Genomic DNA, 14,195 nt, shown 5'->3' with positions numbered 1-14,195 from the left:
AGCCACACCTTTACCCTGCTTGTGAACATCTTTATGCAAAGACAGATGCTGAGGGCTTCAGGACAGACCTCCTGACAGCAGGTTTCTGGATGTCCTGTTTGTGCATTTTGATAAACACAGGGACCCTGCAGTCTCAATCCTTGCCGCAGACAGAGACAAATGACAGGAGAAGATGCCTGCCTGGGAAGATGGTCATTAATCCAGAGCACAAAAGAATAGAAAGTTTAACCTGATGTTGACCAACCTTCAAACCTATCTTACCTAGCGATAAATCTAGATAGTCTTGTTCCACAGCAAGCTCATGGAGCAAGGGCTCAAATATGGTTGTACATCATTTTTAAAGGTTTTTAAATCTGCAGGACACTAAAGTCAGACACTAAACATGCTTGCTCCTGATCTCTAATCTTAGACATGTCTGACTTTGGTCAAGCCTCTGTATCCTTATTTTAAAAAACACCACAATGAAATGAACAACTATCTCATTGGGTTATTATAAGGAGTAAACAAGATTTTAAAAGATATATGTATATTAGTATATTTATATATACTACAAATGTTGTGTATGTTATAAATTAGTATACATGAAAAATATGATAGCTGATACCTTTCATTCAATGGATGATGAAAGAGAACCAAAAAAGATGGGATCTGCGTAATGTCTCCCTTTTGTTTTCTGAGGCCCCTATACACCTGGATGGGACAAGCTAGAGAATGGCAAAATGATCTATGACTTAGCAAATGGAAGGAGAGTGAAGAGGTCGGAGTGGGGTGGCAAAGGCAAGACCATGCTGTGCTGTGAAGGTGAGGAAACCCAGTAGAACAGTCTCTCTTAATGGTACCCTAAGTGTTAGGATTCCAGGCCATATCTAACTTAATCAGCTTCTCTGTACTTGAAAGAACTATAAATTATGACTGTATAAGCCTGTAACTTTCTTTCTAGTTATCAAAGCTAAGGAAAAGGATTGGGGCAGAGAAATTAAAATGGGCTGGTACATTCCCTAATTTCTCACTTTCTCTCCTCAGAGTACTTAGAAATTAAGAGAAGAGGCACAACCACAAGCAGCCCTCGGTTTACAGTAGGGGGAGGAGGGCGGGGAAAAAGACAGAGAAAGAATGAACAGACGGTAACTCAGCATCAACCAGCCAGCAACATCCTTCACTAGAAGACCTGGACTGCTAATATTGAGGTGACTAATCCACAGCTGCTATTAAAAACAAGATTATAGTCTGCTTCAGCCCCACAAGAAAGGCAAAGATCAAGGGGAGGGACTTTCGGAGGGGCTTTAGAGAAACCAGCCCATTGTTACTAACCAGGGAGCAATACAATGCTAAGTCAGTGCATGAAAGGTGAAGAGGGTGATGTAAATTCAGGCTGCGCTGAAGCCAGGGGGAGGCGAGAGCACAGGTGGGCTGTGGGGAGCACAGGGAGGAGGCAGTCTGACACAGGAAAATCAAGGGGGAAGGAAGGGGAAAGGGAGGAGGTGGTAACAGAAGAAAGAGAAGGTAAGATGAGAACAGAACATTTTAAACTAACCCAGAACTCCACTGTGAAGGACAAGTCACGAGGCAAGATACAGCTCAAAGGCATGAGCCCCACGTTTCACCACTGCGAAGAGATAACAGCCTTCCAAACATGCGTGGAGAGAGGGCTATGCAATCTGCACTGACTCCCAGAGCTCCATGGGATTACCGAGGCTTTTCAGCAGCACTAAGTCCCAGCAGCCTTGGCACTGTGCGTTGAAACTGCTTCCCTGAATAGACCCCGGTGCTGGAAAAATAATCATTTCTACAGGGGAACATATTTCCCTACAGGTGTCTGCCTGGCTAAAGGAGTGGAGACTCTCCCTTCACTGCTGTGCCCACGTCCATCTTCCCCCAGCGGGGACTTAAGGCAGAAGGACACATCTGAGAGTCACAGAGCAGCTGGGCCCTTCTCCCACCACCCCTGCTCCGCTTGCCACAGCACAGCTGTTTGAGGGCATCCCTGCATTTCTTTCACATTTACATCTTCCTCAGACGAATGAGCCTCCCATTGAGTGTTCCTTCTGCTTCCCAGTACACAATTGGCCAGTGTGTTTAAGGATTGTCTCGGGAAGGCCAATTGGTACAAAGGGTGTTCCCACCTTCTTGGTCCTCTCTGGCAAAGATATTTCTCAAACACTTCATAAAGCTCCACTGCAAGATGGCTCCTGGGGAACTATTCATTCAGCTCACGAAAGAGGAAGGTGGAAGGGAGGCAGGAGCTCTTAAGATCCCAGACCTGACCAGGCTATGTCAAGATGAAGGGGAAAAAAAAGGAAGATGACTGACAGGCTGTCCTATTCCAGTACTGCCAGCAAAAAAGACGGGGAAAGAAAAATGTTTAACCACCCTTCCCTCTTATTCTGCATGTTTTGAGAATATCAAAATATAGGAATCAAAGCAAGAGCCAAATGTCCAATTTGGTACAAGCCAGGAAAGCTCAGTTTCAGGATGGAAAGAAACACAATGCATGGCTAGAAAGGTCAGGAGCAGCAGGTCAGAGAATGTTAAACCCAGCAGGAAGATTGGGGAGCTTGATCTTGGAGCCCGGGGCTGACGCTGCTCCTTTAGCTCACCCCTGTACCCCAGCCAACCGCTCAAAGAGACTAGAAGAGCAAGGAATCACCTCTCAACCCCCACGTTCATTTGACAGGCAACCTCCAAAGGATCCTTACTGGGGGTGGAGGGAGACCGAGAACGTTTAGGGGCAAGGGAGTAGGACCTCAGAGAAGCAGTGTGATTAAGGGTACTGAGAGAATCTGTCTCCTAGGGAAATCCGAGTATTGTCTTTGTTGTTAATCTCTGTATCTACTCTGCTTAAGAGAAAAAACACCAACCCTCCTGCCTCCCTGATGTTATGAAGACAGTCCACATGAAGCACTTCCACAGTCACTGTTCACGCAAACGGGAAATTAAAAAGTTGCCTAAAGAGCAGCGGCCATCTTCTCCCAGCCTGACCTGGGGCCCAATGGGCTGTCTCTTCCCAGAGGCTTCAGGGAATCAGCAGTGCAACTACCAGAGGTGGGAGTGCCCTGGGCATTTTAACCCTCTGTCCCTCACCCCATCCTACTTCTCATAAATAATAACTTAGGGGTTTGAAGCAAGAATGTCAAACCACTATTGCTCAGACAGTGGCCAACTTGGAAGCACTCACAGCTCGGGAGGAGGGGGAAGAAAGCAAGTTGAATATATACTTACTCAAAGTCCTCAAATTCCAAGTCGGTTCCCTCTACTGATGGACCCTGGTTGTCTGGGGAAGAGGAGGAGGTGGAAGAACGGAGGCGGTTCTGTTGGTAGCGCATAGAGCGCTGGCGGATACTGTCTCTCCGTGAGAGATACTGGATCATCCTCTGGGCATAGTATGCAGCAGGAGATAATCTGAGAGAAACAGAGATGAACAAATACAAACTAGCACTAATGTGGGGAACACTGTGAAAGACAGTAAATTCAGCTTTCCCATCACATCTCCCTGCTGAGGCGAACTCTGGAGACAGAGAAATAAACGGCATTTAACTCACCAGGAGGTTTGTACTGCACAATATGCTTATCAGACTACCACCAGTGTTTCTGTTCTGAGATAAGGCAAACAGGCTGTTTAATCAGTCATCATCTGATCAACAGCTGCCCCTTCCAAGAGTTTAACACTGGACCTTTCCTTTAGTTTCTTAAGGGACCTCTTTTAACTTCTCAGGGTGCCCTTTATACAGATTCACAGATTTTCCTTAATCATCCATATTCAAAATATAAGAAATGAAAGGGACCACAGCTTCTTTCACTTTACAGATGAGAAAACAGGTCAAGAGATGGTGAACCCGAGATGACTAAAGAAGGCATCTTCAGGCATCACCTTCACCAGGACTCCTTTCTTCTCCAACAAATACTTGTCACTCCAGATTTGTCCTAGCTCCTTAAGAGTATCCCTTTGAACCTCTTATCTCTCCTTTACAGATTATCCAGATATTTTAACATAGAGAAAATATTCAGGATAGAGACTGAGAGTAAAATATACTCAGGAGAACAGAAAATCTAAAAGAAAAAAACAGATTTTTTCTATTTCTTACGACAGAGCATCAGAGGCTATGTGGGCACTGAGCAACACAGAAGACAACAGTCACTCTTCTTCTTCTCCCTTACAATGGCTGTTCTCAGTAATTAGTGTTAAAAGACTTAATTTACTTTAAATTAGTAAAAAGTCTATATTCTTCCAGCTATGGTTCACCGTCTTCATACTCCATGAAAATATCTAGTTTCCTACACAATTTGCACATTCCCTTCTTTCTCAAGTTTTTCCTCCATCTTTCACAACGCATATAATTTGAGGCTGTGAACTGAGAAGAACAGTAACAGAAAAATGTTTTATATATAATATTAAGTGGATTACTAAGAAATTTCAAGACTTAAAACCTGCCCAAAAAAAAAAAAAAAAAAAAAACCTGCCCAAGACCTAAAACCTGCCAACTTTGATTCAACAATTCCACTAGTAATTTTATCCTACAGAAACACACCAGGATACGAAGAGATATATATACTGCTGGCACTAGTGAAAAACTGGGAAACACCCCAAATGCCCACCAACAGATTAAATAAATTATATCTATACAAAGAAACACTATATAACAATTGAAAAGAACATCCCTACATATGCACAATGAAAGCCCTCTAAAATAAAATTTTAAGTGGGGGAAAAATTAAAGAATAGTATGTATATACTAATATGTACATAAAAATATTTATTTCTGTAATTAGAACAAAAAAATGAAACACAGCAATTCTGATAAGGATTTCTAGGGACCTTAACTTCTATAATGTTTGAATACAGAAGGAAAAAAAAGCATGTAACTTTTTTTTTTTTTAATGGAAATCTGGAAAAACTGATTGAGAATGGAAATGGAAATACTTACATCCAAATGGTACAAAAAGTACTTACAAACATCTTGCTGCCTGACCTTTCATTACCCCTGGACAAAGTAAGCCTCTAGGTAAATCCTCAGTAAATCTTATCACTCAGACCAAAGGAGATCCTGCAGTCAACTGCTACACAAAACAGGGCTGCCTCTGAAATGCCTGTCATCAGAGGTGGTGCCCTTCTGGCCAACCATCAAACAGAATTTCCAAGCAGCCCAGGTGACAATCTTTGGAACTCAAAAGTCCATGTTATGGAACAATATGCTGCATTTGGCACCTCTGAATCCAAATTATCTTTATACAGTAGGTGGGCATGGGACGTACAGAGGCCTTGGCCAAGATCATCAGAGTATAAGATTTAAAGTTTCAACTTGTGGAACTTTCACTGTCTCTTTGGGCACCTGTTCCCATGCATTTGGCAAGGATGAATCAAGAACCCTAAATTTTCAACAGACAGAAGCCAATACTCTTGAGTTGTTCCTATAGCTACCAAATATACAGAAATCTTCCAGTAGAAATCAATAGTTGTTGGTTAAATTCTCAAGTCAGTCAGAGCAGAAAAGAATGTTAAAAAAAAATTTTAAGAGGAGAATGAAGATTCTTTTTTTAGAAAACATTCTGAAAAGTGACCATAAATACACTCATTACTGAGTTGATAGCCTACCTTAACTAATGGAAAAATTATATTATGGTGATAGAGGTAGAAATAATGTTGATGCTGACAACAATAAATAAAGATTGTCCTTTTATGTAGGGGTAAAAATTCAGCACTAGGTAACCTCAATTGTTTAATTTCACCATTGGACAGGAATTCCCTAAGCTACAAAACTGTGCATCAATGGTAAAGAAAAATGGATTCACAATTATTAAGTACAAGTACATCATAGCTTCATCTTTTTAGGTATCCAGAGGGAAGCTAAGGATCTGAATGCTGACATGTCTCATAAAGGCTTTGACCTATATATATTAGGCAGGGTGAAATCTAAGAGGAAAAAGAAATTAAACAACCAGTAATGAGGTAACAATCATCCTCCTACTGAAGAGTGGATAATTATCAAACTCTAAAAGTGTTCCAAGTGAATATTTTAAATAACTCCTCAAGTTTTCTTCAAGGAAGAATACTTCCCCCTCCAAAAAACCCTTTTTTGTGTTTAAAGGGAAAATGTAAAAATAACAACACCACAAGTCTGGCCTTTCTGTGATAAAGAGATCTGAGTAGGAATAAATAACAAATTTATTACATGAAAGGAGGACAAAAAATGGTCTTTAAGAGTCACCATTAAACTTTGTCAGGTTAAAAATTCTGGGGATGAGATTCCCATTACTGTCCTAAAAGAAACTGTTTCACAGCAAGAAGTTCTCTCAGGGTTTCAAAGAATTTGATTCATGCAAAATATTTCCTTCTCTTATTTAGGGCTTATTACTTTCAAATATGACTAGAGACTAACATAAACTTCCTTGTTTCAGTCATCATCTAAGTTGCCTACCCGTTTTAAAGTCATCAATCCCCATGTTCCCTGATCTGCCATTTCTGGGGTACGGAAAAGGAAGTAAGAGGATAACAGGGAATCTTTTCACTAGTATCTCAGAAAGAATGCTCGGTATCATGACATAACTGTAGTAACAACAAAATCACTCAATAACCTTGGAAACAACTTGATCTAGAGGTTTCTGCAGACTTGAAATTCTTAATCTACAGCAAAGCTCATTTAGCCTTTTCTGACCTACACTCTTAATTTCAACCCCACCATTATAAATTACCCTCTTCTTTTGGCAAAGCCTCACAATGTGCGGTCTGCTGTTGCTAAAGAATGTGCAGGTTATCCCCCTTTCGGATCATTAACAGAATTATTAAGTCCTGCTGTGACAACCCCGAAGGGCTGCTCACTATAAATAAATGTTATATATCAACTCAACACCCCATCCTCAGTCCTGAGTTACCAGTATAAGGTAAAGGCGGGCCTTAAACTCATCTGAATTCTTTTCTTTTTATCTCTTCAAGAACTTTTCAAATGTCTTCTAATGGGGGTAAGGCAAGCACTTTAATAATATGTCAACTTGTTTTATTCAGTTACCCTTTTGTCAGTCATCCCTTCCGTCATATAGTCTCCAAAACTTCAACATCTGAATGAACTTGGTTTCTGCCTTTTGATGTTTTAAATACTCTCTCAAATGAGAGAGAATTGTTTGTTTTTAATTTGTGATTTCCCTATTAATAAAAACTTTTGTTTCCCTTTTGGCTGTCCATCTGAATGGCAACAGCCTCTCTGATGAGCAGAAAAGAAATATCCTGTGACTCTGCCAATAACCTCCTCAGGTCCCTCCTCTAGTGTCCCACTTACAAAAATGAGCCCCAAAGGACAAGGGCTCAGTCACAACCCTCTGTCACCAGAGATTCTGTTCACTTACCTGTAATACTTCCCAATCACCTGAACCACCTGTCTCAAAACTGTAACTGAAGAGTAAAAGAGCACCAGGACCAGAGAGGCACAGAATGGGGCTTCCAACAGCTTGGCAACCCCAAGGGCAGTCCCTCCCCCCACCTAGTGCCATTTCTCACTTTGGCCTTACCTCGCTGGGTCTGGGTAAATTGGGTGCTCTCTGGATCCTGCTCCATCATAACGGGATAATGAAATGAGGGAAGACTCCAGCAGCCTCCTAGCAGAGATTAAAAAAATGGCAATAATCCCTGTCAATTACCAACTCAGAGGTCATTCATAAGGAAAAATGGGGGGGAGAGATAAATAACATCCCCCTTTGCAGCTAGCTAACACCTCTTATCTGGGATCACACCCTTCCTATAAGCACTTAGAGGCATTAAGTAAATGAAGAGCTCCAGAGCTCCTACACTGGATATGGCCACTGTATCATGCTGAATACTGCTCTTCTGTGAGAAATGAACAAGTGCTTTAGAGACATGATCTTATTTCTATTTGCAGTACCTCCAATAGACAAATAGGAGGTTGGGATGAACATGGGACAGGAAAATGAGGCATACCTAGAGACTATCATGTAGTGCCAACATTTACCTTGGTGTTCAGTTCCTGCATGTCACCCTAATCCACAGCCCCTTATCTTCTACGCATTCTGCTCTGCCCACACCCTTTCTGTGAGTACTCCTACGGCTCTCTTAACAACTGATAAAAATCTCTAATTATATAATCTAGCCCAACTGTCAATTCAATGATCATATGTGTTACACACATATTTTATTGAGCACTTTTTTAGTGCCAGGCAAATACTAAGCACTTCACATGTACTTCTTTATTTAAACCTCACCACAGCCTGGAAAGGTAAGCATTACAATACATATATGAGATCAATGGGCCTAGAAGTTAAGTGTATTGCACTGCAGCACACAGCTACCAAGTGACAGCACCAGGACTCCAGTGAAGGCCTGTCAACTCCAAAATGCTTCAAACCACTATGTACATGTATCCACTGTGAGTCCCAGCTAGAATGCAGGTCCAGTATCACTGGCTCTTCCCATTTATTTAAGGGAAGCCAAAAATCTGGACTTTTGCATGAAATCTCCTGTTACATTTTAACTAAAACATTTTTTTCCTTTTCGTACAGGAAGGGCCAGTTAAAACACATCTGACAAACATGGCTCAGGGCTCCCCAGTTTGCCATGTCTGCCACACTGCTTCCCAACTCAAATGTGCCTTGGCAGCCAATCAAGCTCCTGCCATAGAAGACACTTCAAAGGAAGTGGTCTCAGAAAGAAATGCATCTTGTTCCTCTCCAGCAGCATTTTGCCTGGTTCTACCAGGAGCAGGTCTCCAGCTCCCTGCTAGACTCTTCTTTAAAGCAGATCTGCAGGATAAGGACAGCAGCTACCAATCTTTTCCAATTGAGTTAATTCAATTCACTGTTATTAAAACCAGCTGGCTTTAGGTATAGTCATGTGCAGTCACTTTATCCCAGCCACTGGCTCACCGAAGCATTTTCCCTAACAGCCTAGGAAAGAGATACAGCAGAGGCCCTGTCAACCTGGCTTGTTACCTTTCCCACCCAGAAAAATAACTGTTACATGATGTTCTGGATCTAGACAAGGCTTATAATCCCCACACTTAGGACAAGTTAAATAGTCCTACCACTGAAGGGAGTGAATACAATGAAACCAATGAGGAAGAGAAGAAAGCAATAAAACATTTCTCTCTGGTTGAAAACCTGAATCCTCAATGATATCACTGTTTACAGCAGCAGAAATGCTGTGTTTCATCAATTCTAAGACACGCTTCCCCCCCCACGTTTTAATGCGTCTGAAATTAGGATACATTTTATAATTGCGTGACGCAGTTTAATTGGCAGGATTTTTTTCTTTCATAGGAGCACATAAAATAATGGCATGTCTTTGAATCTTGAAATACGGACTATTTGTGAGAGGAAGGGATAGTGAGAGGTACACAAACTGGAGAAAGAAGAAAAGCGAAATTTTGAGAAGAGTATCAATTTAGGCCTTCATATATTCACTACTAATAAATTTGTTCTATAGGAATTAGGTGGGAGCTGAAGAACAGAAGCAAGATCTGGGAGCAGCTGACTGTCCTGGAACACCCAGAAGCTTGTTCTATCCCAAAGGGTTCTGGAATGAGTCTTGAATTTCATTGAGCCCTGTCGTGTTACCCTCCAAATGGCTGCTTAATAAGCAGAGGCCCTTTGACAAGAGGCATCCTCCAGAGTGACCAACATATATCCTTCTTAAGTACTTCTGCCTGAAAAATGACCCTGCCAAATTAGGAGGCCAATATTACCCACTACTCTGCCAAGACAGTGACGGTACTCAAAGAAATGAGATGACTTTTTAGAGATGCTGTGAAGGAGATTCTTGAACCAGAAGAGCTTGGTTTAGACAATTTCAATTTTAATGATTCCATTTTATAATCCCGCAAACTCTACTTCCCACCCTAAATCCTTACCTTAATTAGGAAGGCGTCTTAAAACAGAGTTATACCAAAATGTTAAGTTTTGTCTCTGGGGAGTACCTAATGAGGTTCTTTTGGAACATATATATATCCCCTGTGCCTACTTACTAGAATCTGTTGGCACCATTTGCTCCCCAGGCAATACAGTGGACTAGCAAGTCATACACATACGACATCTTAACTGCTAATACACAAAATCAGGAGAGCCAATTACTGTGAATAGCACCCCCATACACGTATCACTGATGAAACATTAAGTTCTCTACAGTTACAACACAAACACTATCTGAGGGATTAAAAAACACTTCTCCAATTGGTGTTGAATAAAGAAAGAATGAGTAAATATCACCACCACTCCTAGGAAACTCAAAGAAAGATCTTTCTCTCTCACAGTTAGCTTCCTGCAAAGAGCCATAGATGGGGAAATGACACAAGAAAAAGGAATGGAATGGCAGCTGAGCGCTTTCTGCTCTGGCCACCACAAATTTCACTTGACAATGATCAATCAAGTAGTTGAGTAATATGAAATCAGGTAAGATCTAGGATGGGCTCAGACAAGCTTGTTCAAGCTTGAAGCTACCATTTCATTCTGACCTGTTATTCAGAAATGTTTTAAAGAGTCATTGAAGCTCTGACAGAGAAAAAAAAACCTTTCTTTACAAGTTTGCTGGGTTTATTCTCTAAACCAGTGGTGTTCAAGTGAGGTACATCAGGGATTCTGCTCTTTTGATCCACTGGAGAACAGGAAGAAAACATTAGAACTTTTGATTTAAAATGTATAACCATAATGTCACACACACACACACACACACACACACACACACACGCACAGGTTGCTCAAAAGCCTTTTACTAACAGAGGTTGTTTTTTTTTTTAAGTCTAAAGGCCACTGTTCTATCAAACTACACACTACTTTAAGAAAATTCAATATTTAAGAGACTATAATAATCACAAATATATAAAATACAAAAACTATACATAAATAAAGGCATAACTATATTCACATACAGGTAGAGCAAAAGAGAGAAAATGATATAGCAAATGTGGTAAAATGTTAATATTTACGGAATGTGGGTGAAGAGTATATGGGAATTCTTTGCACTATTTTTGCAACTTTTCTGCAAGTCTGAAATTATTTCAAAATTTAAAATATCCAATATATAAAATCTAAAAGTAAACCACTGAAAACTAAAGAGAAAAATACTCATTTTCAAAAGAATTACTCACTTCTTAAAAAGTTTCTTCAAATAGCAAGTTGCCTCTAAAAAGCAGGTTTGACAAACTACAGGCACTGGGCCAGCTGCCTGTTTTTATAAATAAAGTTTTATCCAAACACAGCCACAACCACTCATTTAAATATTGTCTGTGGGGACTTCCCTGGTGGCGAAGTGGTTAAGAACCCGCCTGCCAAGGCAGGGGACACAGGTTCGATCCCTGGTCTGGGAAGACCCCACATGCCACGGAGCAACTAAGCCCGTGCACCACAAGTACTGACCCCACGTGCCCTAGAGCCCGTGCGCCACAACTACTGAGCCCACATGCTGCAACTACTAAAGTCGGCACGCTCTAGGGCTCACGTGCCGCAACTACTGAGCCTGCGTGCTCCAACTACTGAAGCCCGCGTGCCTAGAGCCTGTGCTCTGCAACAGAGAAGCCACCACAATGAGAAGCCCGCGCACCACAACGAAGAATAGCCCCCGCTCACCACAACTAGAGAAAGCCCGTGCGTGGCAGCAAAGACCCAACGCGGCCAAAAATAAATTTTAAAAAAATTTTTTTAATAAAAAAAAAAAGAAAAGTATTGTTTGTGGCTGCTTTGGAGCTAGGAAGGCAGAGATGAGTAGTCCTGATAGGGAAAGGACTAAAATATTTACCACCTGGCCCATTACAGAAAAAAATCTGCCCACCCATGCTCTAAAATACTTGCTTACATAAAATCCCTTGAAAGATAAGGTGGAGTCACTAAGGAATGTAACAGAAAAACTTGAAATCAAAGTATTACACACTAGAATAAGTTATCAAAAATATTAAGCCTTACTAAAATATAAGTCAATAGGAACACAATTCAAGCTGTAAAATTCCTAATATTTTAAATGAATACAACTATTTCTTCCTTCCCTAATTAATACTCTGAATATGTACAACGGTTCCCTAGATCAGCTGTATCCTTTGATGACTAGGAAAACAATAAAAAATAGTAGTAGAAGAAAGTTCTGGAAAAGAACAAAGTTGTCAGGGCAGATGAGGTGGGTTACCCAAAAGAAAAGAACCTTTGGGGAACTCCCTGGTGGTCCAGTAGTTAGGACTCCGTGCTTCCACTGCAGGGGACATGAGTTCCATCCCTGGTCAGGAACTAAGACCCCCACAAGCCGCAGAGTGCGGCTGGAAAAAAAAAGAAAAGAAAAGAATCTTTGTTTCAAATTCAGTGGGTATCTGGGTGGAGAAGCAGAAAGTTTGGGTACCAGTCTAGACAAATAAACAAGCCAGTGACAACTCTTCCTTAATAAACAACTATATCCTAAAGATATTCTTTTAACTAATTGTCAGATCACAGAGAAAATCAACAAACTAAAGCCAACAAACATGTACAGACCTTCTCCAATCACTGGAAACAATCAATTGTTAAAACTCTGTGACCTATATATACTGATAAGGAAAGTTGCTCTTAGAAGCTAAGATGCTGGTGCCCCGTGCCTGAAGAGTAATTTCCCAGTCTGGCTCTGATGTCTGGGTGGCATCTGCTAGTTCAGTTCAGGGAAGCCAAACCCAAAGGAATAACTCCCTTCCACCTAGGAAATAAAATCCAAATTCCTCAGCTTGACACCCAAAGCCTTGCAGCCAAATTTCTCATTCCTTCTGAACATACTATATGCTCTGGTCCAATCGTTTTCAAACTTTTTGGTCTCAGAGTTCCTTTAACACTCTTAAAAATTATTGATGGGGCTTCCCTGGTGGCACAGTGGTTAAGAATCCGCCTGCCAATGCAGGGGACAGGGGTTCGAGCCCTGGCCCGGGAATATCCCACATGCTGCGCAGCAACTAGGCCCATGCGCCACAACTACTGAGCCTGCACTCTAGAGCCCAAGAGCTACAACTACTGAGCCTGCGTGCCTAGAGCCTGTCCGTGCTCCACAACCACAAGAGAAGCCACGACGATGAGAAGCCCACGCACCGCAACAAAGAGTAGCCCCCGCTCGCCGCAACTAGAGAAAGCCTGTGCGCAGCAGTGAAGACCCAATGCAGCCAAAAATAAATAAATAAAATAAATTTTTTTAAAAAATTATTGATGACCCCAAAGAGTTTTGGTTTATATGGGTTTTATCTATCAATATGTACTATATTTGAAATTAAAACTGAGAAAAATTTAATACACAAGCACACATTCCATTGGCCATCAGAGTGATAACCTCATTACACATCATGTAGTGTCTAGAAAACTCCACTGAACACTCATGCAAGAGTGAGAGTGAAAAAGACAAAGAACATCTCAGTATTATAAACATAGTTTTGACTTCAGGGATCTCAGGCCACACTTTGAGAACTATTGCTCTAGCTAAACTAAACACACCCTCAATGTTTCACTTCTGTCTTTAGCTTGGCCATTTCTTCTTTCTGGAAAGTTCTTCCCCATCTCTGTCTGTAAAACTCCTTCAAGCTCAAATACCTGACTCCTCTAGCCAGAAGTTCACCCTTTCTTCGCCCACACCCTGTAGCATCTGAATCCTCTCTTAAAAGGCCTTCTCCCAAGTCACCTGTACTGCAGTTCCTTGTAAGTATGTCTTCTTCTCTCTGCTACTGGACTACAAGGTACATGAAAGCAAGTATTGGGTCCAAGTCATCTTTTTATCCCCATTAAAACTCACATCCTAATTAACACACAATAGGAGACCAATAAATATCTAAGTGAATAAATCAGCAGGCCTAAGTAGACTTGGAAAAATAAGCAAGAGGAAATATCTGATTGCCCCTCACTGACCCTGTGACTTTCAGACAAGGTTTCTAGATGTCCAAAAACTCACACTGAAATTCCTGAAGGAACTAGTTTTTCAGAAACTGCTTACATCACTCTTCATCCCTTCGGTCACTTAAGCCCTTCAGGTTGAAGTGCTGACATAGTTGTCCTGATAAATGCAGTGCAGCCTGGTCCCTAGGAGGCTTGTTAAGTCATAAAGTCAGAGGCTGGCTACTTGCCTGGGAAACTACCACTGATGCTCCTGGACAGCTTATTGCCGAAAGAGATCTCACAGGGGAAAGAGGGCAATGTTTTCAGGGGGATGAAGAGGTGGGAGGCCAAAGAAACTTGGATACAATATTGCCTTCTTCATTTCTGCATCTTGCTCA

At 41.3% G+C, this 14,195-nt stretch overlaps 1 protein-coding gene across 12 annotated transcripts in view; it reads right to left on the bottom strand.

Moving 5' to 3' along the window:
* AMBRA1 (autophagy and beclin 1 regulator 1) overlaps positions 1–14,195 on the bottom strand; it is a 184,225-nt gene that overhangs the window by 108,151 nt on the left and 61,879 nt on the right. For 10 of the 12 annotated variants that reach the window (XM_057552760.1, XM_057552764.1, XM_057552761.1 and 7 more), the window contains 2 exons: positions 7,498–7,584; positions 3,220–3,399 (listed from right to left, as the gene is read on the bottom strand). In XM_057552760.1, the coding sequence (XP_057408743.1) occupies positions 3,220–3,399; positions 7,498–7,584 (267 nt within the window). The remainder of the gene's footprint in view (positions 1–3,219; positions 3,400–7,497; positions 7,585–14,195) is intronic. The other 2 variants (XM_057552766.1, XM_057552768.1) reach the window with 1 other exon arrangement.

The sequence above is a fragment of the Balaenoptera acutorostrata genome, chromosome 9 (genome assembly GCF_949987535.1).
Source record: "Balaenoptera acutorostrata chromosome 9, mBalAcu1.1, whole genome shotgun sequence".
NCBI classification, from domain to species: domain Eukaryota; kingdom Metazoa; phylum Chordata; class Mammalia; order Artiodactyla; family Balaenopteridae; genus Balaenoptera; species Balaenoptera acutorostrata.
Note: the sequence above shows the minus strand (reverse complement) of the source record. Positions and strands in the feature narration are given on the sequence as shown.